The sequence below is a fragment of the Mastigoproctus giganteus genome, chromosome 10 (assembly GCF_048544385.1).
Source record: "Mastigoproctus giganteus isolate SK-2022 chromosome 10, ASM4854438v1, whole genome shotgun sequence".
Taxonomy (NCBI): domain Eukaryota; kingdom Metazoa; phylum Arthropoda; class Arachnida; order Uropygi; family Thelyphonidae; genus Mastigoproctus; species Mastigoproctus giganteus.
In genome coordinates this window covers 145,167,674-145,187,495 of record NC_143584.1, presented here as the reverse complement: position 1 = coordinate 145,187,495, position 19,822 = coordinate 145,167,674, and the positions used below count along the sequence as shown (strand labels likewise).

General features: G+C 38.4%; 1 protein-coding gene across 1 annotated transcript in view; it reads right to left on the bottom strand.

Annotated features, from left to right (window-relative positions):
- LOC150079336 (uncharacterized) overlaps window positions 1-19,822 on the bottom strand; it is a 283,854-nt gene that overhangs the window by 35,756 nt on the left and 228,276 nt on the right. Inside the window, exon 16 of the mRNA XM_090383035.1 lies at window positions 12,982-13,220. Within this exon, the coding sequence (XP_090239161.1) occupies window positions 12,982-13,220 (239 nt within the window). The remainder of the gene's footprint in view (window positions 1-12,981; window positions 13,221-19,822) is intronic.

Genomic DNA, 19,822 nt, shown 5'->3' with positions numbered 1-19,822 from the left:
CTTTTATGCTTATATTAATAGAAGGAAGGGGTTGAATCACACTGAGCCACTTAATGTCTATGGGTTAACTGTTGATAACCCTGCTCAGGTTGTGGAGAAATTGAATAGATATTTTGTTTCTACATTCACACATGAGGAATTGTTTAGGGAAGGGGATGCCAAAAGTTTATCAAACTCTAATGACTAGCTAAATGATGTTGTGATTACTCAAAGAAAAGTGTAAGAGAATTTGTTGGGGTGGACATTAAAAAAGCACCAATTATATTAAGGGAGGAAGCAAAGGAGGTAAGCAAACCCTTAGCCATAATTAATCGATGTGTGAATGTATCCCAAATTCATGAAGGGGAATCAAAAGGTGACAGGAGTAATTACAGATATGTTAGCAGGGAAAATAATGGAATCACTAGTTAAAGAAATAATGCAGGACCGTTTGGTCGGACATGCAATTATACTGCAATCACAGCATGGATTTGTCAAGGGGTGGTTGTGTCTAACCAATCTGATAGGTTACTATGATGCAGTGACCAAGGAACTGGATGCAAAAAATAATTTTTCCATCATATACTTAGATTTCAGGAAGGCTTTTGATACTGTTGCACATAAAAGACTGCTGTACAAAATGGAGGGGCAAGTTACTGCTATGGATATAGGGATGGTTAAGTGGAAAAAGCCAGAGAGCAGTTAGTAATGGGCACTGCTCTTCGTGAACTAATGTTATTAGTGGAGTTCCCCCAGGGTTTAGTGCTAGGTCCATTGTTGTTTTCAAAATTTATCAATAATGTTGATGAAGGTATATCAGGCTTAATGTCTAAATTTGCAGTTGATACAATTGTTGGCAGGGTGGTTAATGACAGTCATCAGGGTGAGCTACTGCAAAAATATTTAGGAAACTTGGTTCGATTGACTCAGGAATGGCAGTTGAAGTTTAACATTGACAAATGTGACATCTGTGGACTAGGCACCTGCAAGGTAATCTGATTGAGGGGTTTAATGCTTTGAATGGATTGAGTAATCAGAGGATGACTGTAGGGCAAGAGGCACAGGGCTAGTATTAATGGTTGCTCTTCAGATTGAGCATTCAGCTAACATAGGCAATGGAGTTCCTCGAGGATCGGTACTGGGACCAATTGTGTTTGATTTTCTTAAATGACAATGATGAAGTAATAGAGTCAAAATTTGCATATAATATCAAAGTTGATATTATATGCAAAGTAGTTAATGATCAGTATCAAGTAGTGCTTCTACAGGATGAATTACATAGGCTTCAGGGGTAGTAAAAAAAAAAAAAAAACAAGTAGCAGCTAGGTTTTAATGCATCAGAACACGAGATCTTACATTTGGGGATAGTATATCCCCAAAACAACTTATACATTTGGTGGGGGTGAACTAAAAACAGTAGAGAAAGAAAGAGATTTGGAAGTTATGCTATGATTGGACCTGAAGTTGTTCAAACAGTGTAGACAACAGGCAAAGAATGCCCATGGTGTCTTTTTGATGATTTATAGAACATTTTCTTGTAGAGAGAGAAAGGGAGAGAGGGATAAATATATAAATTGCATCTAAAAAAAGACATTGAGCTCCATGAAAGGATCCAAAGACAGGCATTGTGCCTAGTGAGATCAGTAGAAGGGAGTCCATATGAGGAAACACTTCAAATATGTGGACAGCAGAATTTAGTAACTCTGCATCTTATAAGAGACTTGGTGGGAGTGAATAAGGTTCTGAAAGGAGAAAGTAAATGAATGAGGGTGAAATTTCCATGTTATAATTGATTCCCAAACTAGGGGCCATAAATTCAAATTATGGGGTAGTGAGTTTAGAGTGGATTATAGGAAATTTTATTTCAGACAACAAATTGTTAATTACTGGAATAAGTGGCCTCTGTAGGTTGTTGAGTCTGAGAGCTTAAGGAAATTCAAAGGTCAGCTGAAGAGATACCTAAGTGAGGAGGTAGTCAAATAGGTAGTTTATTTTATTATTTATTCATTATTATTATTTTTTGGCTACTGCAGAAAAAGCCTGGGGCTTCTTTGCACCATATGGCTAATACTAATTCTACCCATAATTTATCTCTATTACATGATTTCTTTCTCCTAATTTTTTAATTTACTATCTGCTGGTTTATCTTTCTTTCATCCATTTCTTATCACCCAACTCTTGTGTGATAAGGAATGAATGGACTTCAACCACAGGGCTTTGTTAGTTTTATTGCCAAGTTCTCATTTAATTTCCCCACAATACTTCATAATGTATTCATGAATCTAGCAGGGAGAAATTGTAGATTTCTGTGGCAAATTCATGATGTTCTTCGTCTTATACCATGTCATTAAACAATATATATATGGAAATATGTTTGTATGCAGATTTCCTCACTTTTCTGTTTATGCACAAATTCCCTATAACAAAAAATATATATATTAGCATTAATATTGACAAATGACACAAGAAAGCAAGCTTATGCATCAGCCAAAATAAAAAAAAAAACTACTCACCTCATTAATCCCTCAAATAATTTTTATAATTCTTCCTTAAATTTATTTAAACTACCCACTACCAACAACATCAGAGAGAAGCTTGTTCCAACAGTCAGTCATTCTCTGACAAAAAACAAATTTTTGCATATCTATTCTGCAGCCATCCTTTATCAATATAAGTTTATGCCCCCCCATATGTGTTATCCAAGAAACAATTAGGACCCCAATTCTCAATTAGTTTATTAACTCCATTTAAGTTCTTAAAAACTTCAATCAAATCTCCAGCAGGTGTCTAGTATCTAAGCAATGCAATTTGCAGAACTGAGGTCTTTTGGTAGTCACAGTTTTCTGTCCTTGACTAATCAAAAGTGGATATTGTTGGGATATCAGAGATGTGGTGCCACACAGATATAAGCAGTGAAGAATTAAAATTTGGGGAGTACAATGTGTACAGAAAGTATAGACAGGAGAGGAAGGGAGGAGTGGTTATGCTGTTAGTTAAGAAACAAAATCTAAGGAAGTGCATCCAATTGACATTGGTGGACAATGCAATGTTGAGTCAGTGTGGTGTGACATAAGCAATGGGAAAGGGAAAATGAGAGTAGATGTGTGTTATAGGCCTAATGAATCTGATGAGTATAATGAGATGAGTATAATGAAGTGGATTATTGGCTGCCGTAAAGGGATAAGTATTTTTAATTTTTACCGTATACTTCGTCAATTAACATAGTACATTGTGTTTTACAGAGATATTAAATAGGTTTAGTAGCATTTGTTAGCTTCTTATTTTGAATTTAACCAGCGATTTTTGAAAGTTACGACTCCTGGCGTTGACGCCAAGATTGTTGAACTAGCCGCCATATTGTAGTTGATAAGAAATAGCGTAACGTATATATATCTCGAACTGATAGCATAAGGTATAAAGTAAAGCTAGATAGCATAATATGAAGCACTGTATTAGGAATCGGTTAGCTTCTTATAGTATTAATCTTCTTAAATTTCATTGTTATTTAAATTGTATTTAAACAGAAATCATGATACAGACTAGAGCTGCGAAGCAAAGATCACAGAATAGAGAGAGTGCTGTAACTCGGGAGAGAAAAGAAGCGGTCAATTCTCCAACGCATCACAGTCTCAAAATATGTGCGAAATGTGAAATGCTTGCTAACCTTTCTAAAACAGAACATGATCTAACCAAAGAAAGGATGCCTTTGTGTATGCTAGGTGTCTAGAGCATCAAGAAATTAGTTGCCAACTCAGCATTCTGATGGGTATCTATGTGCGCTTGAAGTGTAGGCCCTTGAAGAAATTAATATGAGAGGCCCATCAAGCTCTCAGCTGCCCAGCTTAACAGCAGAGCTCACTCCTGTGCATCAAGCAACACAGAGGCAATCTCCAAGGCAGAATGCACTGACCCAAAGGAACTAGTTATTGTTGGTGGCACTGTTGTCAGGGAGACGGGGAATATACTATGCAAGAAGGAAATGTGGAATAGGACAAAGGTATGTCTGCCAGGGGCAAAAGTTGATGGCGTTGTAGAGCAGATATCATCTTCTAAGGGCAGAAAAATGTGATATTGTTGTACTAATGACATTAAGAGTAAGAGATCTGCAGATTTACTCAACAAGTACAGGTCAATGTTGAAAAAAAGTCGCGAGTTAGGGTTGAATTTGGAAGTGTCTGCAATTCTGCCCAAACACAAAAGGAGGGAGTATATGATGACAGCCTTGTCAATCAATTTGGCCCTGGAGAGATTCTGCAAGGCTCAAGGGGTAAAATGTTTTTCAGCCTGGTCTGTGCTTGACAGGAGAGACTGCTTCTACAGGAATGAGGTACACTTAAATATAAAGGGTGCAAGAATATTTGCTGATGCTATCGAGGTAGTGTTAAGTAGGTCGGAAAACTGCTAGCTTGGTGGGGGGGGTTATACAGACTAAAAGGATAACAGTGGCCACAGGCAGAGGCAAAAGTGATTCTTGCACTACTTCTATTGAAATGCAATTCAGCAGCAGCCTGGAAAGCAAGGCAATGGGAATTTTCAGGACTGCTGGGAGTCGTAGTGGAACAAGTAAACAAGCACATGGGCTTTGTTAGGTAACTAAGAGTAGAAACAGGTGCATGTATACTTGCATGTACACCAATGCTAGGAGTATAGTTAATGAATTCGATGAGCTTGAAGTGCTAGTCAAGACATCAAAAGGCAGATAGTGTTGGGATATCAGAGACATGGTGTTGCACAGACATAAGCAGTGCAGACTTGAATTTGGGGAGTACAATGTGTACAGAAAGGATAGACAGGACAGGAAGGGAGGAGGGGTTATGCTGTTAGTTAAGAAACACATAAAATCTAAGGAAGTGCATCCAATTGATGTTGGTGGACAATGTAATGTTGAGTCTGTTTGGTGTGACATAAGCACTGGGAAAGGAAAAATGGGAGTAGGTGTGTGTTATAGGCCTAATGAATCTGATGAGTATAATGAGCAATTGTGTAGAGATATAGAGTGGGCCAGTAAATCAGAATGTCTTTTTATTAGGGATTTTAGCTTTCCAGATATTGACTGGAACTTGTGGGTTGGTCACTTGCACACTAGCAAGACTTTTCTGGATTTACTGGATGATTGTTTCTCAGCAACATGTTCGAGAGGCAACCAGAGGGAGTAATACTCTTGACCTGATTATCAGCAGTGATTATTCATGCATTAAGAATTTGCAGATAAAGGAACCACTGGGAGACGGCGATCACAATGTGCTGATGTGGGAATTACTTAAAGATGTAACTACCATCAAGCCTAAATGGAAGGGCTTTTGCTTTCATAAGGTAACTACAGGGATATAAGACAGTTTTTAAATTCTGTACAGTGGTATCAACTAATGATGTTACCAACTTTGAATTCTTAATTGGAAGCCTTTGGGAACTTAATTTTGGAGGCTACTAGGCTTTTCATTCCAACTAAGAAATAATGTTCAAGGTTTAGGCCTAAATGTATGTCAGATGAATTAATGAGGCTCGTGGCAGAGAAGAAAAATGTATGGGATGCATGTGAAGTATCAAGTGATACAAAAGACTATGGCAGATATAAACTAGTCTGTAATCAAGTCACAAAGGAGGTTAGGCAGGCAAAGGCAGATTATGAGAAATCTTTGGCAAAGGATGCAAAGAAAAAGAGCAAAGAGTTCTTTATTTATGTAAACTCTAGAAGGAAAGGGATGAATCAGATTGGACCACTTAATATAGATGAGTTGACTATTCATGATCATGCTCAGGTAGCTAATAAATTGAATGAGTATTTTGCATCTACATTCACACATGAGGAGTTATCCAAGGAGGAGAGGGCCAAATGTTTATCAAACTCTAATAGCGACCTAAGTGATTTTGTAATAACTGAGAGCAAAGTGGAGGAGAAATTGTTGAAGTTAAAAGGATGGTTGAGTGGGAGAAGACAGAGAGTAGTTATCAATGGATACTTCTCTTCATGGACTAATGTTATTAGTGGAATCAACCCAGGGTTCGGCATTGGGACCATTGTTGTTTTCAATATTTATCGATGATATTGATGAAGGTATGTATATCAAGGTTAATGTCTAAGTTTGCACATGATACAAAGGTTGGCAGGGTTGTTACTGACACTAATGATAGTATACTACTGCAACTTTCTGTGCAACATCTGCTCAACTTTCTGGAAAAGTTGAGCAGATGGGCTGAGAGGTGGTAATGAAGTTTAGCATTGACAAATCTAAAGTATTGCATATGAGTACCAGTAACCCCAGAGTAATGTGTCAACTGGGTCGTACTACACTCTGGGTAGCATAGAATGAAAGGATCTGGGGGTAATTGTGCAATCAGATATGAAATTTTCTGAGCAGTGCAAAAATACTTATAAGAGTAGCTCATGATGTCTTGTCAATTATATACAGGAATTTTGCTAGCAGGGATAAGTGGGTGATTGTCTCTTTGTATAATGTGATGGTCAGGCCACACCTTGAGTACTGCATACAGGTCTGGAGGCCGCATTTTAGGAAAGATGTAGAGCTGCTGGAACGAGTACAGAGAAGTGCAACAAGATTGGTGAGTGGAACAAAGATTTGCTCTTACTAAGAAAGGCTTAAGTTCTGCAAATTACACCTTCTGGAGACTAATCACCTGCAAGGTGATCTAATTGAGGTGTATAAGGCCGTGAATGGATTGAGTTAGCTCAATGCTAATGGGATTCTGCTTCTTGCTCAGATTACTCACCAGAGAGGACATAAATTCAAATTGAGGAAAGACAATTGTAGAATAGATGTGTGGAAATTTTCCTTTAGCCAGCGGGCAGTTGATAGTTGGAACAAACTTCCATCTTTGTAGTGGAGGTCATAAACTTAAATAAATTCAAGGCAGAACTAGACACACATTTGGAGTGAATGGATGGGTGAAATGGGAAGGGTGTTTATTTTATTTATTTTTTGGCTGATGATATATAAAATTGCTTTCTTGCATCATATGCCCTACTAATGCTAATATTTTTTTCTTCTCTGTACCAATTCCATTAGATCCACATTTTACTTAAAACAGACTTAGTGCCTCATAGCTAAGTTACTCGTGCACCATTAAAACAACAACCAATCTATCAAACAATCCTTCTGAAAATGAGGCTTCCAGACCTATTATTATTATTATTATAAGCCTTAAGGTGCAAGGAAGCCTGAGGCTTATGCTGCACCAGCCAAAAAAAAATTCCCATGTTACCCTTGAGAGAGAGAGGGGGGGGAGAAGTAGAAGGGAATCACCAAGAAAGCAAGAAAGAGAAGAATGATGATATCCAGCTTCAGGACTCTGGGTTTGCCAAGCCCATACTCACCAGATGTGAGCCCCTAAAGTACTCAAGATGCTGCATAACCATGGCCTTATAAAATGGGATAATCATGTCCTTGTCCCTGCTGGAAAAATTCATGCATATTATTGACATACATCATTGATATACCTGTATGAGCTGTCCTGGAAGCATGTCTACACTGATCAGAGAACTTTTTGTTAAACTGTACAATTACCCTTAGGTCTTTCCTTCTCCCACTTTAAGTGTGGCACCATAAAAATATGTTATTCTGGGATTACTGCTGTCTAAGTGCAATACAGTACTTTGCATTTGTCAATATTTAACTTCCATTGCCACTTCTCAGCCCACCTGTTACATTTTTATGGGTCTTGTTGTTTAGGGAAATAAATTTATGGAAAATAATGCTGTGCTGAAATGCTTCCACTGCCAACACTTTGAACACACTTCAATCACATGTACACAGAAAATCAGCATGTGCAGACACTGTGCTGTCAACAGCCATGCATACAGCCATTGAAAGTCAAAAACTGCACAAACCTAATGTGCAAATTGCAAAGGGGCACATTTCAATTATGCATACACTGCATATGAGATCCTAATTGCCCTGTTTATCAGTGTGCTGTTAAACAATATAAAATTATGATAACTTATGGATAATCACTCTAAACACATAGCACTGAAATTCTTCCAATTGAATGTGCAAAGAGCACGTGCCGTAGTTGACTAGGTGGAATTAAAAATGGAAGAACGTGATATTGCCATCCTAGCCGTTCAGGAACCACGTACTCATGGATGTATGATCAGGGGCTATCCCCGGTTATTCCAAGTAGTGGAAACCACTTCTGACACTACCTGGGTGCCAACAGTGATAAGAAACACCAAACTCTCACAGTCACTAAGACTAACTCCCTCTGCACTAGCTGTGCAGCCTGCACTATATCAGGTCCACTCAGGTGCTCTCCATGTCATTTCGGTTTACTGCAGGCTTGAGGAGGATATTACCCACTACCTTCAAACTGCTGTGGTGCAAATACCAGGTCAGAATTTTCTGGTGGCAATAGATGCTAATTGCTGATCCAGACTCTGGCACAGCCTGACTTAGCACCATAATGGTACTCAAAATGGCTGAAGACTTCCTTGTCATATCACATATAGAGGACTTCCTTGCTATGTCTCTTACAGTCCTTAACCAGCCATACAACTTCAGACCTTTACTTCAACCATGTGGGAAACAAATATTGATGTAACTTTAGCTACTGCCTCCAGAGCTCATAAAATAACCAAGAATGTGATATTGGAGTCCAGGCTTCCTGGACCATTTCCAACCATAGAGCCATTATCTTCAACCTTGTTCATCAATTGGTGATCCCTCCATACTTTGACAGAGCAAGGTACAACATCAAAAAAAGATGAATGGGATATCTTCCAGCAAACCCTTACAAATGAAGTAAATATTATTTGACCTGACCTGCTTAACCAGAATGCACCTAAGAAATTACTCACGTTATACTCAATGCATGTAAGTCTTCTATGAGAAAAAAAGAATCCTAAGTTAATGCTGTCCCCAGAGTTGGAGAACATCTGGCACAGAGTCCTGAGGGCCAGGAAAAATTCTCCTAAAGGTCAAAAGCAACCTGCTCCAAAAATGAGGTGAATGTTCTGAGGGAAATCTATAGGACCCACAGAAACAATTACACTGTTCTTATCAGGTGCAAAAAAAAGGGAATCCTGGCAACAGCTGGTTGGGATGACTGGGAAGACCGATCCCTGGAGAGTCATATATTGGATTGTCACCAACAAGCTTCCTCCAGGAGAAGTGGATAACACAGTTAACACAACTACAACCACAGATGGTTCCTCCACCCACACCTGGATGGACACCATGACTAACATATTAAATATTCTATTTCCTGCTGAACATCAAGCTCTCTCCCTCACACAGCAAGAAATCTGTAATGACAACCAGACCTACCTAACTATAGAAACTAAACCTCCATTCTCCATGGATGGACTAAAGGCTGCCCTGGGCTGTACGCAAAACAATAAATGCCCAGAATTGGCTTATTGGAAGTGAAGGTTCCACAGTAGGCGGTTACTACTGACCACCTACTGTGACCACATAATATAGTATATCCTTTCTGTACACATTGTCATCCACATATTGAACTTCCATATCCCTTATATCTGAGTGACACTGTTTTTGATATCCACACAATGAATGCATTTGATAGCTTGAATGGTACTTCAAAAACATCAAATTAATTTACTATATCCCTAGTATACATGCCCTGTATGTATAGCTAACAAAGCCCATGTATTTGCTTTTCCCATCTGCAGGCCTTGAAATCCCATACAACTTGCTTTCCAGGCTGCTGTATGTTCTAATAGAAGTGGTACAAGAATCATTTACACCTCTGCCTGTGGCTGCTGCTAATTTATTAGTTTATATCTCTCTTCCTCCTTCCCCTGGCTATCAGTTTCTGCCCCCACATAACACTGACTCAATAGCATCAACAAACCATGCCAAGAAAATCTCTACTCCATGTTCTATTGCATGTTCTAATAAAAATGGAACAAGAATCACTCACACCTCTACCTGCAGCTTATCAGTCTGTGTATCCCTCCCTCTCCCCCTCCATCCCAGCTACCAGTTTTCTGCCACAAGTAACACTGCCTGGATAGTATCAGCAAACCATGTTGAGAAAAATTATACTCCACAAACCTTGCATAGGCTTTCAGGGAAGAACTGACTGATGTGGCAGATACAGGGAGAAAGCTAATTGCTGGACTGTTGTCCTGACAAAAAAGTTTGACAGAGACATGTGATGGTCTGTGACTGTGTTTCATGGTTTGGCCTGGGACTTGATTGTTTTGGACAAAACCATGAATCCTGTGGTCTATCTAGATGTCCTGGACAAATTCATTATCTGCATCATGGCAGCACATTGTAGATGGCCCATGCCTGCTGATACACCAGCTGATATACCTATAGACAACTCCATATCACACTGCTTGCATTGTGATGGACAGGTTTGAGGACATGAGTGTCAAAAAGTGAGACTGGACAGTGTATGTATGCAGTGTACTCTACTCCACATTCTACTAGATAGTCTAATAGAAATAAAACAAGAATCACTCACACCTCTAACTGCAGCTCCTGTTAACTTATCTGTCTGTGAACCCCTCCCTCTCCCCTCCTCCCCAGCTACCAGTTTTCTGCCCAGAGCTCTGACCTCATTCTTACAGGGCACCTCTGGGATGAATTCGATCATCAGGTGAAAGTGAGGAGAAACAGCCCAAAAAGCAGTGCTCAACTGGTTGCTGCTATGAAAGCTGAAAATATCAGAGGAAATTTTACAAAATATTGGTGGAGAGTGTTCCTTGGAGACTTCATAAAGGTAAAAGGTAAAATTAGTTTTCCTGTAAATAAAGGTTATTTGTAGATGTGCAGGTGTCCAGATATTAATGGCAGGGCAGTGTATGTATAGATCATGTACAAAACTAATATTTAAATATAAAATTAATACATGTATTAATTTTTTGTACATGTATACATGTATTATATCAGCCTTTCTCAAACTTTGGGTTGTGACTCATTGGTGCAATGCAGAAAAGTTTCTTGATAATGCACAAGGATAGCATTAAAAATAAAACACCATATAATGTATAAATAATAAATAAGTATTTTTAGTATTATATTTAAAATTATATAATATTATATTGTACAATTTGGAGCAGTGTGGCATTAAGGGTAAGTTTCTCCTATGGATAAAGGGACAGTTGAGTGGGAGACGACAGAGAGTGGTCACCAATTGACACTGTTCTTCATGGATAATGTTATTAGAAAAGCCCTCCAGGGTTCAGTCTTTGGCCTGGGCCCATTGTTCTTTTCTCTATTTATTAATGATACTAATAAAGCATATCAGGCTTAATGTCCAAGTTTGCAGATGATATATGGTTGGCAGGGTGACTAATGACAGTATTGATGGTATGCTACTGCAAGAGGAGCTAGGAAATTTAGGCAGATGGGCTGAGAAATGGCAAGTAAACTGAGAGCAAAGTGGAGAAGAAATTTTTAAAGTTAAACTTAAGAAAGGCGCCTGGGGTGGATGGGATCTATCCAGTTATATTAAAGGAGGCAGCAATGGAAGTAAGCAAACCCTTAGCCATAATTATGGAGTATCCTTCAATTCAGGGGAGATCACCATGGACTGGAGATGTGCAAATATATCCCCAATTCACAAAGGGGATCAATGGGTGACAGAGTATTTACAGACCTGTTAGTGTAACTTCTATGCTGGGGAAAATAATGGAGTCACTGGTTAAAAAAGCATTGCAAGATCATCTAAACAAGACTGCAATTATAGTTCAGACACAGCATGGATTTGTTAAGTGAGAAGTCTCTGACTAATTTGATTGGATACTACGATGTGGTCACAAAGGAACTGGATGCAAAAAAATAATTTTGATATCATATACTTGGATTTCAGGAAAGCTTTTGATAGTGTTTCACATGGAAGACTTCTCTACAAATTGGAGAGGTATGGCATTAAAGGTAAGTTGCTACAATGGATAAAGGGATGGTTGAGTGGAAGAAAACAGAGAGTGGTGATCAATGGTCACTGCTCTTCTTGGACAAATGTTATTAATCTGTCTGTGTATCCCTCCCTCAACACTGTTCCCAGGGGGGGGTCTGTGTTGTGGGCCCTTGTTGTTTTCAGTATTTATTAATGCTATTGATGAAGGTATATCAGGCTTAATATCCAAGTTTGCAGATGATATGGAGGTTCACAGGGTTGTTAATGGCAGTATGATGGTGCGCTACTGCAACAGGATCTAGAAAAGTTGGGCAGACGGTCTGAGAGGTGGCAACTGAAGTTTAACATTAACAAATGCAAAGTACTACACCTCAGGGTAGTGAAAAATGAAAAAGACCTGGGGCAATTGTTTAGTCAGATATGAAGTTCTCTGAGCAGTGGAGACAGGCTGTCAGGGCAGCCCATGGGGTTTGGTCAGTGATATACAGGAATTTTTCTAGCAGGGAGAAGGAGATGTTTATCCCATTGTATAGGACAATGGTCAGGCCACAACTTGAGTCTAGAGGCCTCATTTGATTGGTGAAGGGAACAAAGGATTGTCTTACTAAGAAAGGCTTCAGTTCTGCAAATTGCAGTGTCCAGAGAGAGAGAGAGAGAGAGGGAGGGAGAGAGACTAGGCACCTACGAGGCAATCTAATTGAGGGGTTTAAGGCTTTGAATGGATTGAGCATGCTCAATGTTGATGGGATTCTTCCTCTTGCTCAAAACACACACACACACACACATGAGGGGGCCCAATCCAAATTGAGGAAGAACAGTTGCTGAATAGATATGTGGAAGTTTGCCTTTAGCCAGCGGGTGGTTGATTTCTTGAACAAATGTCATTTGTTGTTGTGGAAGTTGACAGCTTAAATAAATTTAAAGAAGAACTAGACAAACTATTAGAGGGAATAAATAGGTGAAACAGGAAGTTGTGTTTTTTTTTTTTTTTTTTTGGCTGATGTTGTGCAAGCTTGCTTTTTTGCATCATTTGCCACTACTAATGCAAACGCTAAGTATATGTCACATAATGCATTTAATTAGCAGGGTGACATGGCAGATACTATTAAGAATATCTATATATTGGAGCTTTTAAAATTAAAACAAGTATTTTACCTCACTGTAGTCATGTTGAACTTGTTGAAGGAGATCAAAATCCACTGTCAATATCGAATTTATAACAGTGCTATATGTCCTACCTTTAGCAGTTACAGAACTTTTTACTGAAAGAGAAAGACATTGGTGGTTCTTATAATGTATTATTTTAATGATAACCATAAAGTGTCCAACCAAAATATCATCAGTACTTCTGATATCTAGATAGTCTGACAATGTTACCCAGTCTTCTTTTAAATCTAGAATGACAAAAACAGTAATTAATTGGATTATGTTCATCTTGGAAAGAAATAAAAATGCAACACTAATATATCACTTGATAGATTATTTTTATTAAAATGTTGAAATTAAATTGAAAACAAGTGTTAATATTAAGTGTTGAGATACAAGTGTTGAGTGCTGGTATTGAGATATTTTTAATTGTGACATTTCAATAAAAACAACTTAATCTGTCATGTGCTATATATTAGTGACATTATTATTTCTCAAAAAAAAGTACACTATAATTAAATTTTCAAGTGTGAAGTGGTCACTATATGAGAGGGTATCAAAAAGCTTTTCTTCTGACCATGTTTTATATGTCCCATGTAGTCACCACCTAAAGTGATGCATTTATGCCATTTTATGTGGTACTTCCTTATGCAATTTTTGTAGAAGGTTTCACTTTGCTCTTGAAATTATGCTTTTGTCACAGAAATTACCTCTGCATTGTCAAAAAATGTTTTCCACACAAAAATAATTTCAGATGCAGAAAGAGGATGAAGTCAGAAGATGCCAAGTCAAGGGAATAAGGCAGGTGTGACAATATATGAAATCCTAACTTTCAGGCAACATTAGTGGTTGCGACATTAGTGTGGGCTAGTGCATTGTTTTGAAGCAATAGCATGCTTTTGCTGAGCATTCTGCATTGTGCTTTTCCTTAATTTCCACATGTAATTGCTTCAGTAAGTTGCTGTAGTAACGTTCCATTATGGTGATACCCTTCTTCAGGTAATCTGTAAGAATAATGCCCATCTCATTCCAGAAAACTAACAGCAAAACCATTACTGCAGATGGTTGCACTCTGGCCTTTTTTTTTTTTTTTTTTGGGAGTTGGTGATAATGTATGTTTTCATTACTTTTAAACCCAATTTGGTAAGATCTGCTTCTTTCTTTCTGAAAACATGTGAGCAAGCGAGGAATCCATCAGGCTGAGACCTTATTCCTATTCAAATCACTGTAAATTATGCTCTCCACCAATCCACAGCTTAACTCAGTCTCAACAACTATCTCTTTAATCATTATCTGGTCATTGAGGATTAACTATTCAATTTTCTCAATGAATTCAGCAGTGTGAGGTGGGGATGCTGCTCACTTCTTTCCTCATCATGGATGCTCTCCCAGCTGGACTTGAACTGTCTCCACCAATGTTTTACAATGTCATATGATGGACGGATTTCCCCACACACTGTAGGCATCTCTTCATGGATAGTCCTTGGCTGTTTGCCTTGCAAAAGCAGGAATTTGATAATGGATTGACATTCAACTTTATCCATAATGATGCTGTCACACATTCAGCTCTGTAACAAAAGAAACATGAATTAGAGCAATGAAACTTCTGGCATATATTACTAGATAAATAAGCAATAAAGTCAATAAAACATAAAGTGCATAGAATACACAGATCAAGATCAGGGGAAAAACTTTTTTTTTTTTTTTGATACCTCTCTCCATATATAAGGTTTTGGCAATATTATGTTCCAGGACTGAATTCACTGAATGCATATCAAAGCACATAGGACAGTGACATGCCATGGCAGCTGACCTGTATAAAGGTTATTTGCATATCATAAATGTTTGCATGTTCAAGGATTGTCATTGTGTTAATTGATTAGAATAAAGAGTAAACATTAAATTTTATTACTGAATTGGGGGAAAGTATAACTGAAACCTATAACTTGGTAAAACAAGTGTATGAAAATGGTGCTCAATCCTGCTAGTAGGTTTTTTACAGTATTGAAAGAATTGGGATGGCTGTGATGATCAGGAGGATCACAAGCACTGTGGGCATCCAACAGCAATGCTTTGAATCCTCCCAGAAAAGGTTAAAAAAGTTTGCACACTGATTATGTTGTCTGATTATTAAATGATTCTTCTGAGTGATGGAAGAAATGAAGAGAAACAATTTGTGCAATTCTAACAGAATGACAGAAGGTTTGAGCAAATGGAAGATAAGCTATGTTCCTTCAACACTATTTGACTGATGAATAAAAGCTGCATAGACTCAAAGTGAATGAAGAACTTATTCAAACTGCTGATGTGATCCCTACTTGTTCAATTCAATCATAATTGATGATGAGCCATGGTGTTTCAAATACCATTCACAAAGAGAGGAAGCATGAAGTGGTGATAAATATGCCCACTGAGAGACAAAAAAATTTTTGCCTTTTTGTTTTTGATTTTTTGAAATCAAAACCAAAAGTGATGTTGATTTCTTTCTTCAATAGCAAGGGAATACATTGTCCACTCAAAACATTATGACCATCTACCTTATGGTGGGTATGTCCTCCTCTTGCTGCCAACACTGCTGCCGCATAGCAAGGCAACTTTATAAGGCCTCTGAATGTTGCAGGAGGCACATTGTACCATGTAACCAGGATTGCATCCCACATATCTGTGAAAGTCTGATGGAGAATCCATGTAATCACAGAGATGTTCTATGGGATTCATATCCTGGTAATTCAGCGGCCAAGGCAGCACCTGAAAGTCACCTTCATGTTTGTTGAATCAATCTGGAACAATACTGGCCATGTGGCGGGGCACATTATTTTACTGGAACATATCTGTGCCATCCAGAAAGAGAGTCGCCATGAAAGGGTGTACCTGATCAGCCACAATGGATATGTAGATTTTAGCATTCAGAATGCAGTATAGGAATATGAGGATCCCAAGAGATTCCCAGGAAAACATCAAACATACCAAAACACTGCTGCCACCATCTGCCTGTTTTTGTTGAACCAAGACATCAGAGCAATTCCCTTCTACATTTTGTCACTATATCCATCTATCATCCACAGAGCATTCATCAATAAAGGTAGCTTTTTCCCCCATCATAAATGGTCCACTGATGCTGTTCAGATGTAAACTTTAGGCATTGTTGGTGATGGGTCAAGGCTAATACTCAAGATTTCTAAGAGGTACAAGCTAAAGATTATAATGATTTATGCACCAACATCGAGCCATGATGATGAAGAGGTTGAAGAAATGTACACCGAAATTGAGAGTCTTCTAGATGAGCAGAAAACCCACTACACTATTATTATGGGGGACTTCAATGCTAAGGCTGGAAAAAGGGAAAACAGTGCAAAAAGAGGAACTCTAGGAAATTTTGGAATTGGTGAAAGAAATAAAAGAGGTGAAAGACTTGTGGAATTTGCAGAATCTCAAGGACTGTCAGTAATGAACACTTTTATCAAGAAAAGGGAGAACAGAAAGCGGACATGGAAGAGTCCAAATGGATTAACAACTAATGAAATCGACTTCATCCTCACTAACAGAAGATATATTGTGAATGATGTTACCATCCTGAATAAGGTAAATGTTGGAAGTGATCACAGAATGGTAAGATGTACACTTAATATAGATGTAGGAAAGGAAAGGAAAAAATTGACTCGAGTAAATAATACAAAGGTCTTTGAGATAACAGAGGAGGAGAAAAAGCAGTATGTACTGGAACTTAAAAACAAGTTTGAGCTTCTGCAGACTGCTCAGGACCAAGATATCGATGAGGAATGTTACAACTTTCTGAAAGTGATAAAGCCCAAGAAACCTATAGGGAAACAGAAATCCAAAGAAGAAAAAATTAGTCAAGAAACAGTTGCCATGATGAACCGAAGACGACAAATGAAGAGCAAGAAAAACACTGACAGGGAGAAAATTGAGTATACTGAGTTATGCAAAGCCATTAGAAAGAGACAGAGAGGACATAAGAAGATTTAACACAAGAAAAGTAGAACAAGCATTAAGGGAAACAAAGGATTTAAATCAGCAGCCATGAATAGTAATACAGAAAGACAAATGATACTGAAACTGAAGAATAGCGATGGTGTACTTATAAACAGCAGAGAAGGCATAATTCAAATAGCAGAAGACTACTATAGAGAATTATACAAGGAGCGAGGGAATGATACCAGCAGTGGGGAAGATGGATTGCAAAGTAGCAACACAAATGATATACCTGATATTCTTCCTGATGAGGTAGAACATGCATTGAAGAAAATGAAGAATCGGAAAGCCCCAGGGGAAGATGAAGTTACTGTAGAGTTGTTAAAATTGGGAGGAAGAGACATAACACAAAAACTGGCAAGGATCTTCACAAAGTGCATTAGAAAAGGTGTGACGCCTAAGCAGTGGAATAATGCAATCATAGTTTTGCTGCATAAGAAAGGAGATAAATCAGAAATTGGAAATTATAGACCAATTAGCTTGTTATCCCACATCTACAAGTTGTTCACAAGGGTCATTACTAACAGATTAGAAAGAATACCTGATGAGAATCAACCAAAAGAGCAAGCTGGCTTTAGGACAGGATTCTCAACTATGGATCACCTTCACATAATATCACAGCTAATGGAGAAAGCAAATGAATATAAAACACCATTATGCCTGGCATTTGTGGATTATGAAAAGGTATTTGACTCCATACAGCATAAGGCAATGTTTCGGGCACTGGAAAGACAAGGCATAGATACCCCATATATTATGATTTTGAAGAAAATATATGAGAGTGCTACCTCCTTTATTAGACTAGACAAAGACAGTAGGAAATTTAAAATCAAGAAAGGAGTTCGACAAGGAGACACAATATCTCCGAAGCTGTTTACTGCTGCACTTGAGGAAGCTTTCAGAAGATTAGACTGGTCGCAGAAACTAGTCAATGTGAACGGAGAGTACCTAAACCATTTACGATTTGCAGATGACATTGTGGTTATAAGCCACGATCCCAAAGGATTAGAGGAAAAGCTTAATCAGTTATGCACAGTTAGTAAGGATTTTGGACTAAAGATGAATATGGCTAAAACAAAAGTAATGATGAACAAGTATGTCACGGAAAGGGAAATAATGATTGAAGGAGCAGTAACTGAAAAGGTGGAGTCATATACTTATCTGGGACAAGTTATTAGCTGTAATAATGATAAATGGCTGGAAGTCAAGAGAAGAATAAATTTTGGATGGATAGCATTCAGGAATATAGTCACATACTGAAGAGCAATATCCCAGTTTGTCTGAAACGTAAAATAATGAACCAATGTATACTCCCCACCATGACTTATGGAAGTGAAACTTGGGCACTCACCAAAATAATGGAAGAGAAGCTGAGAACTACACAGCGAAGAATGGAACGAATTATATTGGGAATCAGACTGTTAGATAAGAAGAGAACCAAATGGATTAGGCAGAAAACTCAAGTAAAGGACATTCTTATCAAAACTAAAGAACTAAAATGGTCTTGGGTAGGACACATAGCTCGAAGACATGATGACAGATGGACTAAGAAAATAACAGAATGGTATCCAAGAGGAGCTAGAAGAAAACCTGGAAGACAAAGGCGGAGATGTATAGATAAAATTCATGAGTTTTTGGGTAGTAAATGGATGGCCAATGCTCAAAACAGAAGGAACTGGAAAGTTGCTGGAAAGGCCTTCATCCTGCAGTGGATTGAAAATGGCTGATGATGATGATGATGGTGATGGGTGGCTGTAAGCATGGGTACTTTGATTAGGTGCCTACTCCAAAGGCCCTTAAAGAGGAGGATTCATTGGCTCACACAAGGCAGAGCAGTCTATGTTCACCATGACCATCAATAAGACATGTGCATCATCCACTGGCTCAATGACTGCTGCTGCTGCTGCTGTGTCCACTATCTGCCCACTCTTGGAATAACTTAACTACAGCACTCTATGAACAGCTCACAAGATTTGCAGTTTCTGTAATACCTGCACCCTTCAACTGGGACCCAACGGTCATCCATTTTTCAAAGGCTATCACAATATGCCCTTTGCTCACATCTATCAAGTACTTCATATGGACCACATACCACAAACCTGCAGCATCACATTTACCAGTTCTCACCAAGACACCATCACGTGGGAAGAAATGGCCAATTGTTGAAATATTATTTGATTGGACAGTGTAATTTGCAAGGAAATTGTTCTGCCAAGTAAGACATTGAATAATGAGTATTATTCACAAGTTCTGAATCATTTGGTTAAAAGAATTCACTGGGTAGTGCCTCAGTTCGAGACAAATGGAGCTAATTCGTTCCTAGTTTATTTCAATGTGAAATGTTTGCAGACCTTTCTGGAGCAGGACATGATCAAGCCAAGGAGGATGTCTTTGTGTGCACTAAGTACAGAGACAGCAAAGAAATTAGTGCCAACTCAGTGTTCTGCTGGGTGTCTATGAGAGTTTAAGATGTAGGGTAGATACCATCGAAGAAATTAATACGAGGGGCTCATCAAGCTCTGAGCTGCCGAACTCAAAGCTCACTCCTGTGTATTGTTGGCGACTATATTGTCAAGGAGACAGAGAATATATTATGCAAAGAGGATAGGTGGAACAAGACCAAGGTATGCCTGCCAGGGCAAAAGTTGAAAACGTTATGGAGCAGATATCATCTTTTAAGGGCATGAAAGGTGATATTGTTGTACACGCTGGCACTAATGGCCTTAAGAGTAAGAGATCTGCAGATTTACTTAACAAGTACAGGTCAATGCTTAAAAAATTTTGTAATCTGTGAAACTCCCCCCCACAAAACTGCTAGCTTTGTGGGGGGGGAGTTAAACAGATTACAAAATTTACA